Here is a 15,006-nt window from a genome sequence, read left to right on the forward strand (position 1 = left end):
CATGGCTCCTTGTGGTCTCATGCACCTCTATATTCTATGTATACAATCTCCCAAAGTTCCATGCACCCAGCAAGGCATCCATGTAGAACTTGCTTATAGAAACATTCCACAGAAGTTGTTGGTCTGCAGCTCCCCTCTGTCTCATCATGGGACTCAGAGGCTTCAGAGCTTCAAGCAGCCACAGTTTTATCGCTTCTGGCCACCTGCCTCCACTGTCCCAAACCTTCCCCTCCCCGGGTGATTCAGCAAAATCTTCTCCCTGGGAGGGGGAAAAAGAGAGAAAAACAAGACAGGCCTCAGATGGAAGAAATCACAATGCCAGATTACCAAGTCACAGGAAACTAGGAGAGCCCGTGATAAGGGGGCCACAGCCAGCCAGGCTCCTGCTGGACTGCCCCATAAGCCATGGCTAGCAAGGCTTGCTCATGGTATCCTCTGCTATTCTGGTAAATGGCAGGGAGGAAGGCTAGGCTTTCCTAAAAAGCAGGTTCCTTGTAAGAGGGGATGAGATTTGCAATGCAACAAACTACAAAAGATTCTTTTAGGGTAGATGGAAAGGAAGCAAGGAGACCATCCTCTGGAGATTTAGCTATTCCCCCTAATCTGGTGTCATCTGCAGATTTGATAAGCCTGCCCTCTATTCCATCATCCAAGTAATTAATAAAGATGTTGAATAGCACTGGGCCCAGGACAGAACCTTGTGTCATCCCGCTGCTCATTTCTCTCCGAATGAAGAAGAGCCATCGGAGAGCACCTTTTGCGTTTGATCAGTCAACCACATACAAATCCAGTCAACAGTACAGTACTATTGTCTAGCCCAGATTTTACTAGCTTTTTTGCAGGAATATCATGGAGGACCTTGTTAAAGGCCTTACTGAAATCTTGATCAGCCACATCCACAGCATTCTCTTTATCTACCAAGTTTGTGACTATTGATAAAAGAGATTAAGATGACGTTTTTGAGAAACCCATGCTGACTTTCAGTGATCACAACATTCCTTTCTAAGTGTTTACATACTGTTTCATAATCTGAAACAGAATCTTTCCTGGATGGGTGTGTGTGATTATTTGGGTCTTCTTCTTTTGTTTTTTGGAGATGGGGGGGGGGCAATCACCTCCAATCTAGTGGAACCTTTCCTGTTCTCCAGGAATTCTCAAAGATTACTGAAAGTGGTTCTGAGTTTTCTTCTGCCAGTTCTTTGGAGGTAGTTCATCTGGTCCTGTGAACTTGCATTCATGTTAAGAGTAGCCAGGTATTCCCATACTACATCTTTACTCATTCTGTGCTGCATTTCTCCGACTGCATCATCTGCTCCATTCTCCCCAGGTTAAGCACTGTACTCCTTTGAAGAGAACATTAAGACAAAGAAGGTTTTGAGTAATTGTGCCTTTTCCCTATCCCTTATTAGCATTTCACTATCTTCTCCACACAGTGGCCATTGTTCTTTCCTTGTTCTTCCTTTTGCTATGGACATAATCAAAAAACCCTTTTTATTGCTTTTAAACTTTCTAGCAAGCCTGAGCTCATTCTGTGCTTCAGCTTTTTTGACTTTCTTCCCACAATGCTGACTGTTTCCTTGATGATTTCTTCTTATTCCCATTTCTTCGACATTTTAGCTCAACTGAAAGTTCTGGTTTCTTTCGACACCTCCCATTTTTGCTCCTCATTGAAACTGTCTGAATTTCTGCCTTCAACATCTCACTTTTAAGAAACTCCCATCCATGATGACCTACTCTTTTAGTATTCCAGGTCACAGGATCAACCCCAGTACAGTATCTCCCTAAGTTTACTAAAATCAGATCATAGAATGAATGTCTGACTATATGTTTGGCTTCCCCTTCCTGCTGTATAACAAATGGTTGTCAAATGCTGTCCCCTGGTGTACATAAACTGAATTGAAAATCATGGACCTTAAACACAAATTTTAAACATAAATATGAGCTGTCAATCACAGTTATTTACCACTGTTGTAAATAACTGTGCAGTAGGGGCCTAAATATCCTAAAGGCACCGGATCCGGCTCATGCCTGGTTCTGAAAGCTTTGTAGGGTCAGGCTTGGTTAGTATTTTGATGGACGTTGGTGGACAGCAAACCAATACCAAATGAAGGAGGCTCTGGTCCAAAACACCACATAAACCATCCAGTTTGAGATTGCTTTAACTGCCCTGGCTAAATGCTAGTGGATTATGGGAACTGTAGTTTTGTCAGACATTTATCCTTCTCTGTCAGAGAGTTCTGGTGGCACAAAAAACTACAATTCCCAGGATTCCTTAGCACTGAGCCAGAGCAGTTAAAGCAGTCCTAAACTGGATTATTTCTGCAGTATGTTTTGGACCTCTTTTTCAGAGGAACGACCTGGCAAAACAACTTTTAAGTACTCCTTGGTTAGGAATACAGTGGTGCTATTACTCCCCTTGATCTAGACCAGTGATGGCCAAACTCTGTTCCTCCAGGTGTTTGGGACTTCAGCTCCCAGAAGCCTCAGCCACCTCGGCCAATGGTCTGGGATTCTGGGAGCTGAAATCCAAAAACAACTGGAACGCCAGAGTTTGGCCATCACTGATCTATATTAGACACTATACTTGTATTGATGCCATCCATAGCGGAGCAATAATCTGTTTTGGCACCGCTTTGTCTGGCCAAAGGCTATGGAATTCTGGGAGTTGGAGTTTGTTGTGGGCCCAGAGCGGAGCAGAGCTCCACTCTGGGCCCCACAACAAACTCCAACTCTCAGAATTCCATAGCCTTTGGCCAGACAAAAAGTGGTTCCAAACCGGGTTATTGCTCCAGTGTGGATGCAGTCCTTGTTGGTTTCTGGTGGTTTCTCACTTATGGCGACCCAAATGTGAGCCTATTTATCACATTTATCACTATTTATAATCTATTTAACTTCTGGGGGGGGCCTGGGCTTCTTCTCTCTGAGGAGCACCCAGCAGCCTTTAGCACAGGCGGAACCTTTCTCTCCCGGAACCTTGCGGCCGAGTTGCTACGTGCTTCCGGAGCACTTTCAGAGTGGGACCCTGAAGCATGCGCAGACCAGGGCCGCAAAATGGCGACCGGAAGTGGCTGCGCGGCGTCTCCTCCGTCTTCGTCCTCTGAGACGGGCGATGGCGGTGCTATTGGAGCTCCCGGGACGGCGACGCCGAAGCTGGAGCGGGATCGGCGGCTGGTGTGCGTGGAGTACCCGGGCGTGGTTCGGAGCGCGGAGAAGATGCTGCTGACGCTGGGCGGGGAGGAGGGCGTCTCGCGGGTGAGCAGGGAGAGGCAGAGGAAGGCATTCACTAGGGGCACAAGACCAACGTGAATATGGAAAGACCGGAAGTAACAGAAACGCCATGTTTTGACCTGAAAGGACGCCTCTCTAGGAATCTCTAGGTCCTCCAGCGCAACTCTATGGTCAACGTCTGACAGACATTGACCATAGAAACTGCGCTGGAGGAGCTACAGATGCCTTGTAAAGTGTTCTCTCTAGGAATCTCTAGGCCTTTCAGTGCAACTTTTAGTTAAAGTTGACCATAGAATTGCGCTGGAGGACCCAGATATTCCTAGAGAGGACATAACCGAATCTGCAACTATCAAAGCCGCAAAAGTCAAAGCTGCAAATGTGAAAGGACGACGAGAATATTAATAACAATAAATGGAACCAAACCAGGCCAAGGATTAATAGTTCTTAAAATGAATTTAACGTGAATGACATCAGTTGGGGAACATGATGTACTTACACTTAATTAAAGGGCATGTTTACATGGTTGTTAATGAAAGCTGCAGATATCAAAGCCACAAATATGGAGGGATGCGTGTATTGTATTTGAAGAGAACTCTCATTCGTAGAATCGTACAGTTGGAAGATATCCCTCCCCAAAGGTTGTCCAGTCCATCCCCATTTTGCCTTGTAGGGTCACAGAATCAAAGCCCGACAGTTGGCCATCCAGCCTCTGTTTAAAAACCTCCAAAGACGCAGACTCCATCACTCGACAAGCCAGTGGGTTCCATTGCTGAACAGCCCTTACTGTCAAGAAGTTCCTCCTAAAGTTGAGGTGGAATCTCTTGCTGTAGTTTGAATCCATTGTTCCAGGTCCTGTTCTCTGGAACAGCAGAAAATAAGCTTGCTCCATCCTCAGTATAACACCCCTTCAAATACTTTTACAGGGCTATCACATCACCTTTTAACCTTCTCTTCTCCAGGCTGAACATACCCAGCTCCCTGTCTCTCCTCATAGGGCATGGTTTCCAGACCCTTCACCATTTTGGTGGCCCTCCTCTGGACATGCTCCAGCTTCTCAACATCCTTTTTAAATCCTTGTGCCCAGAACTGGACTCAGTATTCCAGGTGAGGCCTGACCAAAGCAGAATAGAATGGAATCAGTTCAGGGGATCCATGGTTCTCTTCCCTCCCCTGTTTTTATTCTCACAACAGCCCTCAGGTAGTTCAGGCTGAGAGAAAATGAGTGACCCAACATCATCCCCGAAAATTCAGGTGTGGATATTTGAAGCCAGCTTTCCAGCACTCTAGACTGGCACTTTAGGAATTAGCAACTGGGCATAATCAAGTGCCACTGGGTCTCACCTGCACTACCAGGCTCTTCTTCCCAATCTTGGAAGCTACTATACCTGTGGTTCTGCTCCATGCACCTCATATTCAATTGAAGAAAATAATAAATGTATATATATATTTTTAGAAGTGACCAGCTGCAAGTATATTCCTAAATCCAGGGGGCAGAGGGTACAGTCTTCAAGTTAAGCGAAGAATGAAGTGTTGCCTCCCCCCAGAGGTTTTCAAGGCAGTTAAACTTCCCACTTGTGCTGGGAAGCTTCCTCATTAAGGGGCTGTGTAGGCCGCCCCTTTTAGAGCCAGATTTTCCATGGTGCAAAAAGGAGCCATAAAAAGCAGTTCCTTTTTGCAACCTGGAAAGGGTGCTGTAGCCATTGCATCGCAGCTTTACAGTGCTCCTTTGGCGCTGCATCATGTAAATGCAGTGCTAGAGGAGTACTGTGATGCTGCACGCCATGTCATCTGGCGCACAGCGTCACATTGCCAAGGGAGCAGAATCGGGGTATGTTTCGTATGGATGCCACACCCCAACTTCCCCTCCCCGGGCCGGCCTTAATGGCCAGTCTGCACATGCTCTTAGTCCTAGATCCGTTTTCACAAGTAGCACACCTCTTAGTGTCCCTTGGAGGGGACACTGGGTAGCCCTCTCTCCTCTCTTTGGCTGTCTGTCTCATGGCTGTTTGGAAACAGGATATATATCCAGGGGTAGCTGTGTTGGTCATACAGCAAAGTATAGTAAGATCCAAAATCTCCCAACAGTATAGAATAGATATAGTATGGATAACCTATATCCTTTTTAGATTTATGCTGATCCTAGCAGAAGACTTGAGCTCTACTTCCGCCCCAAAGATCCTTACTGCCATCCTGTGTGTGCCAATCGCTTCCCTACATCATCCATGATGTTCAAAGTGAAAAAGAAAACAAGGAGGAGACAGACAGGAGCAGGTGATTGGGAGGAAGAAATAAAGTTTGACGTGGAGATCCTTGGCATTGTTACCACTGTCTACAAATTTCAAGGTGATCATTTGTACTCATTTGCATTGATTCTGTTTAGAGATTAACAGTTCAGCTAACATGCCTGTATGTGGTTTATTTAACTGTATTTAACTGTACTTTAGAAGAAACCTGATGTTTGTTATATTCAGATCTGATTTTATAATTTTTTATTAAATGTTAAAAACAGAATTTTACAAGTTATCCTGGCTTTTGGCATCCATTCACTTTCTCAGCTACAACCTAGTTCTAAGGAAGAGAAGTGTTCCTCGTTTACAGCGATTTGTTGGCTTCACCAATAGTTCAATCAGAGGTGATCCGGTGGTTGTTGGAGTGGATTAATTATTTCTGTTTTGTTCCCTTCAGGGATGTCTGATTTCCAGTATTTGGCAGTTCACTCTGGACCCAGCGGGAAGCAGGTCTCCATGTATGATAAAGTCCTGATGCTTAAGCCAGAGAAAGATGATTTTTTCATGAGTGACCTGCCACTTTATATCCCCCCACCCATTTTCTCACGCCTAGACACTCCTGTGGACTATCACTATCGGCCGGAAGCACAACATCGGTCAGTCTTATTATGTCTGGGATGGCAAATAAAAAGTATCTCTTAGCCTTTGCGCTGTATTTTTATGTACAGCTCCATTTTGTGTTTGAAAATAATTACACTCAGGCTGTTGAGTTTGTTTAGAATGGAGTAGGCCAGAGGAGAGGATCTACCCAGGGGATATATTTTCTCTCTTGGCCTTGGGATGGTATACTGTTTGGCAGCAAGAGAGAAGCCCTTCTCAGTTGTGGTGCCCCAGAAGCCCATTTGGTACAAATGCTGGCATCAGATTAGGACATGGCTGTTTCAGTTTTGGGGTTTTACTGCTTGTAGCATAATCCTGATCTGCCTTCTTGGGATTGTGAATTATTATTTGATTGTCCTGAATTGAATTGTTTCATTGACTGTATGCTGCCCTGAGGTCTAGCGATGCTAGATGGGCAAGACATGTCTTAATACAGTGAGCCCGCACCATACGCAGCCTCGTTATAGGTGGCTTCCAGCTTACGTGGGAACCACCAAGAGAGTGGTGCGCGCATATAGCTTGAACATACGCACTTTTTGCCTTACACGGAGGGTCCGGAACAGATTCCCCACATAAGGCAAGGGCAGACTGTATGTATCTGTGTGTTGTGATCCAAATGACCCCAGATTTCTGAATGTATTATGCTAAAAAAGAAAGTTATTAAACGTATTGCAGCAAGCTTCATGTGGGTTAGTTTTTCTTTCCTTTTCTCTATTCGATCTGCAGAGAAGGCTATCATAATCCTCCCCTGTCTAGCGAGAACTTGATTGGCCTTAGCAGGGCCCGCCGCCCTCACAATGCCATCTTTGTCAACTTTGAGGATGAAGAGATTCCTACAAAGCCACTAGATGCAGCCGAACAGACCTGGAAGAGGGTTTGCAGCAAAGCTGTGGATCACAGAGCAGAGGAAGAGCTGAAAAAAGTAGGTACAAAAACTGACAGATGCATGAATGAAACAAATTTTTTTGATATCTGGTGTTGCTGGACAGCCAGAATTTCCTGGAATTTCCTGTTTAGTTTACAGTCAGTGGCAGTCTTGTATTTCCAAACACAGCCCTGCCTATAGAGCAAGTGGGCAAAACAGGACTCCTTATGATTATATCACCATGTGCACAAGCCTATTGTCTGTGGTTGTCTGAAGTATCAACAGCTTAATTCCACTTTAGGGAAAACCTGAATGTTTATAGTTGCCAAGTGAGCTGTCTTTGGCCTGGAGTCTTGAATAAATGCAAAACATAGCCTTTAAGTTAGGTATGATGTCAGACAATGTATGTTAGTCTGACAACCCAGAGAGCAAAACGGTCCCAGGATAGTTTGCATAAAAGCAAATGATGATGTCACATTTAAGGAACTGGGTTTGCAGTAGGAACAGCAATAGCAGCTTCATTTATCTACTGCTTCATACCACTCTGAGCAGTCTGTAAGTGGTTTAAAACTGTAAGCTAATTACTACCATTAAGCTGGGTACTCATTTTAGCAACCTTGGAAGGATGCAAGCCTGAGTCAAGCCTGAGACCTGGCTGGTATTGAACACACAACCTTGTGATTTGTGAGTGAGTGGCTGCGGTACAGGCATTTAACCACTGTGCCACCAGGGCTCCTGAACAGGCTGATGAGTAAGACCTGTCCTTAAGTTGCTTGAGTTTCTTTCTCTTTAATAAGACTTGCTTTTATTCAGCCTTTATAACAGCAGTCTGTTTTAGCCAAAGACAGTAATTTAAAAAGGAGACTGCTTTGTCAGGAGCCAAGTTCTCACCTTTCCCCCATTCTCATATCAGTCTGTGTGTATTTTTAGCTATTTGAAGTCCGTCCTGTCTGGTCTCGCAATGCTGTGAAAGCCAATATCAGCGTTCATCCAGACAAACTGAAGTTTCTTCTGCCATATTTAGCTTATTACATGGTAAGTCAGTTAATGTTTCATCACTGTTCTTACTTCTTGTATTTATTATGTTGTAAGCAGTGTGTATGTATGACATTGAAACAGACATATGTTAATGAATAAATACAACCATACTGCAACTGAGAAAAAGTGGGGAAATAGTTTGGCTTTGAAACTGCCCTTCCTAGTCTCTCATATAATGTATCAGTGGACTGATTTTGGAAGTGTCACATTCCTGGAAGCTAGTAATTAAGCCTTGTACTGTTGTTCTTCTGCTTGGACCTGTCAGTAATTTTGTCTGTCCCTGTAGCTTACGGGTCCCTGGAGAAGCCTCTGGGTTCGCTTTGGTTATGATCCCAGAAAACATCCAGAAGCAAAAATCTATCAAGTCTTGGATTTCCGAATCCGTTGCGGAATGAAATACGGTAAAAATAGCAGCCAGCAGTTAGAGCATGGCTGTGCTTTTCTTGACTGTTCCTGCCCCCATTTCCCACAAATTTAGGCCCTTGCTGCCTCCTTACAATTGCCATTTTCAGGCTCTGGATGATGGGGCTGTTTTGCAATAACATGAACAAAAACTCTGCCTCTCATTTGAAAGATTTGGCTTCCCAAGTTCTCCCATTTGAGTTGCCCTTTCTCTTTTCTTCTCTTTAGGGTATGCCCCGAATGACATGCCAGTTAAAGCAAAACGCAGCACATACAACTACAGCCTGCCCATCACATTGAAAAAACCAGGTATGCTCTGTAAAGGGAAGACAGGCTGACTTTCCCCTTCTGTAAGGAATGTGAATTAAACAGTCATGATTTATAAATACATCTTATGGCTCTTTCCAACCCCACTCCTAGATGAAATCAGCAGGATGGGTTTCCTTTGGGATAGGTTTGTCTTGAGGGTGTCTGAGTGTTTGGATGTGTATATAGGACATAGCTCACTCAACCTTTTAGTTAACACCTTCCCCCAGCAGGGAAAGGGGCCCTCACCATGAAGAGAAGCTGTGAGAATTTGAGGATTTTTGTGGGGAGGAGTCTCAGGGTACCCTGTCACACCTGCTAGGGTGCTTAGTGCCCAGAGGTAATTTGAGGAATCTGCTCCTGCCCTTTACCAGCAAGCCATGCAGCTGGCATTCAAGACCTCAAGCAAGGACTGAGCTCCTCTGGAACAGCTGCTGCCAGGAAAACAGCATTTAGCAAGTACAAGCTTAAGGTGAGTATTTAACCTCTCTCTGTCTTCTTGTTTCATGTGAGGAAGATCTTACTCCAGGCTTCTGTGCCAGGGAAAGTGTGTTCTACTGAAGCTCTAATGCATGGGGGTTATTTGTGGGGAGGAGAGAGAGCAAAGGAGCCTCTGCCAAACCATTTGGGCTTCCTATCTTCGACCTCTGAAGGTGGAATCCTGAGGACTGATGTTGGTCTGGGCTCAGAAGCTCCACCTGTCCTGTCTCATGCATTGCACACTCCAGCTCTGGGGAGGCGTTCAGCCCCACTGTAGATTTGCAGCGCAGGTCTTGAAGATGGCTGCAGGGTTGTAAGCTCAGGTCTTGCATAGCACCAAGTGATTATGTTGATACCTGCTTCCTTGTTGCATTTGCCCTGCCCCAGCTTGCAGACAACCAGTTTTGCTTTCCAGGATATTGCCCTGGAGGCTTTACCCAGCTCTTAAATCTGGGGTACAGTCCAATCTACTGTTGGACTGTAACTTTCATTCATCTCAGTAGTGAGGGGGCTGAAAGGAGTTGTAGTCCAACAACATCTGAAGAGCCACATGTTCCCTGTCGCTGACTTGAATGTTTTGCATATCCCAGCTGACACCAGCTTCTGCTTTCCCTCCTTCCTACTTGCCAGATCTTTCCAGACTAGGATGTGTTTCCCCATCACCTGCTGATGGGACCAGAGTCCCTCTGAGCCTGCCTCTCTGCCTTTATCACCTTGGCACTTTCCTCAGATGATTGTTATCCTTGCCCTTCTTTGGGAGGTCAGGCTGCAGCAGGAGGGGCCAGCAGCCTGGGTGCTAGGACAGCCCGATCTTCCACACACAGGACCCTCTCACTACACAGTTATAGCACTGGGAGTCCAGGTTAACTCCTATGGTTGCATGCTGTAGAATCATGGGGTTTGTAGTTTGATGAGGAAGGAGAACTTCCTGTAGCAGAGGATTGTCAGTATTCCTCCCTAAACTGCAAATCCAAGGATTCCGTAGGATGCAGCCATGGCAGTTAAAGTGGAATCAAAGTGCTGTAACTGTGAAATAGGAAAGAGCACAGAGGCCTTGGAGGTTTGCACCCTTCAGTGGAAAGAAGGTGCCACCAGTATAGACAACACTATATGGAAGTGTTTTGACCTCCAGTGAAACCTGGTTTCTGACTTTTCCACTGCCTCACCTTCTTCCTCTCTTAGGATTCGATTTACATTTTCCGAGAAGGGTCCTTGCCTCCATACCGACAGATGTTCTATCAGCTCTGTGATTTGAACGTGGAATGGTATTTGTTCTAATAATTAAAAGTGGCTGTAGTGATTTAAGGCAGCTTTTTCTTTATTACTTTTTACCTGTCTGCCTGAACCTGAAAATATTGTTTGTTTGTTTAAAGTCTGTATATCACCTCCCAGCCCATTGGGGCCCCCAAGGTAATGCAAAGGTAAAAACATTTAAAACAGCATACAATGATTTCAAAAACACACACTAAAATCAAATTAAAATACTCTTCAATAACGTTTAAAAACAGTCTAAAAGAGTCCTTTAAAAATTTGAAAAGAAACCACAAAACACAGAACAGTTCCAGATACCAAAGGGAAGAACTGTTTTAGCTGCCTGCTGGAAGCTCAACAGAGGGAGGTTGCCTGAATGCCTTTCGCAGGGAGTTCAACAGAATCCTTCCCTGTACGGTTGCCCTTAAAGCAAAACAAATATATTTTGCTGCCTGGGGGAAAAGACAAGATGATGCTTTGACTCCTTTGTTCTGTCCAGGGAAGCCAGCCAGACAAGTGGGTAAGGGGCAGAGTCATTTGCTACAACTTGCAACTCTTAGGGCTTGTTAGATGTTCTACCAGTACCTCAGCACTTCTATCTCGGCTGTGAGTGGCTTTGTCCCCAGCCCCTTTTCAGACTTAGGGCTGCACACCTGGCCATGGGACAAGGCCCCCCGCTGCCACTGGGAGCAGCAGCCAACTGAGGGTGTTCAGGCCATTGGCCATACACAGCTCCTCTGTCCCCTAAAAAACTTCTTGTTGCCTGATACCTCCCTAGATTCATTTTGGGTGATACAGACCTGAATAGTTCACTTGTTATTGTGTAAATGAGCAAACCTAAAGTGAGTCTCTCTTCAGTTTGCAGAAGATTATCCATCGAAATGATGGGACGGAGGCATCGTGCACAGAGCGTGATGGCTGGTGTCTTCCCAAGACCAGTGATGACCTTCGGGACACCATGTCTCTGATGATTAAGCAGATCATCCGCTCCAAACGGCCAGGTGACATGTTTGTCTCTCAAGTGAGAATAGAGAATGTGTGGCCCTCCAGAGGCTTGCTGGACTGCAGCTTCCATAATTCCTCCTCGTTGGATGTACTGGCAGCCTTGTAATCTCTGTGGAGACCTACTTTTCCTCTCTGCTCTCAGGCACATGAAATTTGAATGGGAAGTCTGGCTTTGATCTCCCATCCAACCCCCAGTCTGCCTTGACTCTCCTTTAAATTTTTGATCTGACACCTTATGACTGGAGAGTTCTTCCTTGTCCTTTCTCAGACTGCTTTGTTTTATTGCCATCCTCTTCAGAAAACACATAAAGGCACCTCTTTTGCTCAGGCCTTCTCTGAAGGATTGGCACCCTTTATCTGTTTACCTGCACTTTTTTTCTGCTGTGGGATTTGTAGTCCAGCACAACTGGAGGGCAAAAATTGGGGGAGGCTGGCAGTGAGAACAAGCAAGGGTGGTCAGAGTTCAGCCCATGGGCCCAGGCATGTCCCCCAACAGCCAGCTGGAATGTTTGACATAAAAGGGCCACCTGTGTCCTCTGGGGAGCATGGCAGATGGGTTTGGTTTTTTAACCATATTTACTGCCCACAGAGTTGTAATCCTTTGGTTGCTTCCCTCAGCTCTCTTTACAAGCACATCAACTGAAGAAGCAGGCAAAGAGCAGCTCACTTTTGAGTCTGGAGAGGAGGAGGAGGAAGAAGAGGAAGAGGAATTCAAACCCTCAGATGGGAGTGAAAATGAAATGGAAACAGAGATTCTGGACTATGTGTGATGCTGCTGAGCAGATATATTTCCGGTGAGGGAACATAAAAACACGGAAGACAGTTTGGTCTGCAGACCTGATGTGATGTTTACAGCACTCTCCCTCTTTCATATGTTCGCAGGCTCCATTCATTGCAGACTGTATTGGATGCCTTTGTGATGTAAGTTCATTCAGCAGAGAATTGTTGGAGCTCTGCTATGAGCAAAAGTGTCTCTGAGTAATGTCATTTGGCTTTTCTTTGTGTCCTGTTTCTTTCAAAGGCTCAGCAACAGCATCTAGCCTTGTTGATGTTCTTCATCTCTGTCGAATTTTCTTTCCCATTGTCCCAGAATGCCATGGATTTGAGCAAAATCAGTCCCAGTTTTGACTCAGATACACTGGCTCTAAAGCGTCTACAGTGGCATTTCTTTGAAATAATTCCATGAAAATAAATAAATAAAAACTTGCTAACTCTGGACCTTTTCATACACAGTGAAAATATTTTAATTTCAAGATAGAGTGCTATGTTTAGATTACTGTAACTATTCAACTGACAGATAGGTGGTTACTAAATGTTGATTCAGCATTTGAGAGAATCAGGAAACACACACACACACCATTTTTGAAAAACAGGCACTTGAGCAGTTTGTGTCTTGGGGCAGGTCACCTTCAGGTATAGAATCGTAGAGTTGGAAGAGACCACAAGGACCATCCAGTCCAACCCCCTGCCATGCAGGAACTCTCAATCAAAGCATCCCTGACAGATGGCCATTCAGCCTCTATTTAAGCAGCAGAGTAGGGGAATTGGGCACTAAGCATATTTCTCCTTCCTCAGCAAACTGGTCAGATGTGGAGTTCCCAACACCTTTATAAATAGAGTCTGAGAGGAAAGAATTTCACTTAATGCCATTTCCCACCACCCCACATAGGAAGTGCACATGCCACATTTCCCAGCTAACCCTAGGTGAGACAGGACCCCTCCATCAGCGGTGGTGGAATGGTGGTGGGGTTGTGTTATTTTGGCTTGGTGACCCAGTACTCTGCTCGGAAACTGACACTGTCAAAGTCCATGCTGAATTCAATTTCAGCCCAGCTACCAGTTGATTCCCAGTAGAATAACTGACTTCCCCAGAAAGTGGCAGTCTTCATGGTCTTGACATCTCGAATCTGAGGAATGGAAGCACAGTCAGTCAAGCTGGTGACTGGATGCTGCATCAGTGCTCTCCCACCTTTCCACCTGCTTCTGTCTAGGCCAGACTTTAGCCACAGCCTCCTCCCACCCTTGGGACCCCACAGATCATTAACTCCCTGAGAGTGACCTGGGAACTGCAAACATATTCTCACTGTCCTCACCACACTCCAAAGTCCAGACTCTTTTGTCTTATACTTGAAGTCATTGAAGCAGCTGGGGTGCCAGGTTTTGTTTACCTGGAAGGTCATTAAAACACCATTTCTCTTTGACTGACAAGCACTGGATGTACTCCAACATCCACTCAGAATTTCCAGAGATGCAACAACAGCCACGTGCAATCTCCATTCAGAATAAGCAACATGTTCATGACCTTTTCAATCTGAACGCACAATGTTGCTCTCTGTGAGACTCTGTTTCTGCCACTACCAGCAGAATACATCTATTTCACAATGGTGAATATCCTTCCTACACATGCCGCACGTATGTGTATGTATATTGCTTTCAGGAGGATAGCCTTTGACTATCAGCCAGCTTCCATACAAAGAATAGTTACCAGCTGTAGCCTTTACAACAACCCTTCAATGCAGGACCTGTTAACAGTACTGTATAAAGACAAATGAGATAATGCATAGAAAGAGGAAAACTTTGAGCCTCTGAGACAGAAAAAAATACCCTCTTGGTCCTGCTCCCATACCTCACATCTGTGCCATGCTCTCACCGAGATGGAACCTGAAGATGTTTGGTTGGTGCCAGATGTCTGGTCCACGGGTACAGCATAGACAGCAATGTGAAAATGTGGCACCACATCGATGAATGTCCGGCAAGCTCCTTGCAATCCCCTGCCTGTGGATGGCATGGGGCTTACAATTTCTCCCCGTGGACCAAACAACTGTACATCACAGTCTGCAAACAGGAACCAGAATAAAAGAATTTTATTGTCCATGATGCTCTATGGTCTGACTGGTAAGATTCTGGCTACAGCATTCTATCTTGAGCCAAGTGCTATTCAACATGTTTAGCAATGACTTGAATGAAGGAATAGAGGACAAGCTTATCAAATTTGCAGATGACATCAAATTAGGAAGGGTAGCTAATATTCAAAATAACCTTAATAAATGAGATAGCTGGGCCAAAACTAACAAAATGAATTTCAACAGGGAGAAATGAATCATAGAATCCTAGAGTTCAAAGAGACCTCAAGGACCATCTAGTCTAATCCTATTCTGCCATGCAGGAACTCACAATAAAAGCACACCTGACAGATGGGCCCCTAACCTTTGTTTAAAAACTGCCAAAGAAGGAGATTCCATCAGTCTAAGAGAGCGTTCTGCCACTCAGTTTTCCATTTACTGTACAACTCTCCTCCCTGGGACTGGAACCAGACCCCCAACTGCTAACTCTGTCCCACCTGTTTTTTTCAGACCTTATGTCCAAATGCACAGCTGCTGGGTCCAGGTTTCTCTTCTGCCTGTTGTCTTCCTTCCCTAAAATTGAACGGCTCCTGATTCCCCCTCTTGCATCTGACAAAAGCCTCTCTTAGGAGAAAAAGAGAAGCAGAAGATGGGACATCTATGGCATGGAGGCCCCTAAGAAAGGAGGGAGGGAGGGCAA

General features: G+C 45.1%; 1 protein-coding gene across 2 annotated transcripts; it reads left to right on the forward strand.

Moving 5' to 3' along the window:
- Positions 1-3,027: 3,027 nt before the first annotated feature.
- Positions 3,028-12,689, forward strand: GTF3C5 (general transcription factor IIIC subunit 5). 2 transcript variants are annotated; one of them, XM_042480435.1, is made up of 12 exons: positions 3,028-3,252; positions 5,355-5,571; positions 5,914-6,112; positions 6,843-7,038; positions 7,912-8,016; positions 8,306-8,420; positions 8,650-8,730; positions 9,102-9,199; positions 10,390-10,472; positions 11,317-11,459; positions 12,082-12,257; positions 12,346-12,689. In XM_042480435.1, exons 1-11 carry the CDS (start codon positions 3,052-3,054, stop codon positions 12,231-12,233), a joined length of 1,590 nt encoding a protein of 529 aa, XP_042336369.1. In that variant the 5' UTR covers positions 3,028-3,051; the 3' UTR covers positions 12,234-12,257; positions 12,346-12,689. The 2 variants fall into 2 exon arrangements, with proteins under 2 accessions (XP_042336369.1, XP_042336368.1); XM_042480434.1 differs by having other exon boundaries at positions 12,082-12,689.
- Positions 12,690-15,006: the final 2,317 nt, after the last annotated feature.

Source organism: Sceloporus undulatus, chromosome 7 (genome assembly GCF_019175285.1).
Source record: "Sceloporus undulatus isolate JIND9_A2432 ecotype Alabama chromosome 7, SceUnd_v1.1, whole genome shotgun sequence".
In the NCBI taxonomy this organism is placed as follows: Eukaryota; Metazoa; Chordata; class Lepidosauria; order Squamata; family Phrynosomatidae; genus Sceloporus; species Sceloporus undulatus.

Coding starts and splice junctions, on each gene's coding strand:
- GTF3C5 (XM_042480434.1), top strand. CDS start 3,052: ATGGCGACCGGAAGTGGCTGCGCGGCGTCTCCTCCGTCTTCGTCCTCT. Junction 8,017..8,305: donor CATATTTAGCTTATTACATG/GTAAGTCAGTTA, acceptor CTGTCCCTGTAG/CTTACGGGTCCCTGGAGAAG. Junction 8,731..9,101: donor CATCACATTGAAAAAACCAG/GTATGCTCTGTA, acceptor GCCCTTTACCAG/CAAGCCATGCAGCTGGCATT.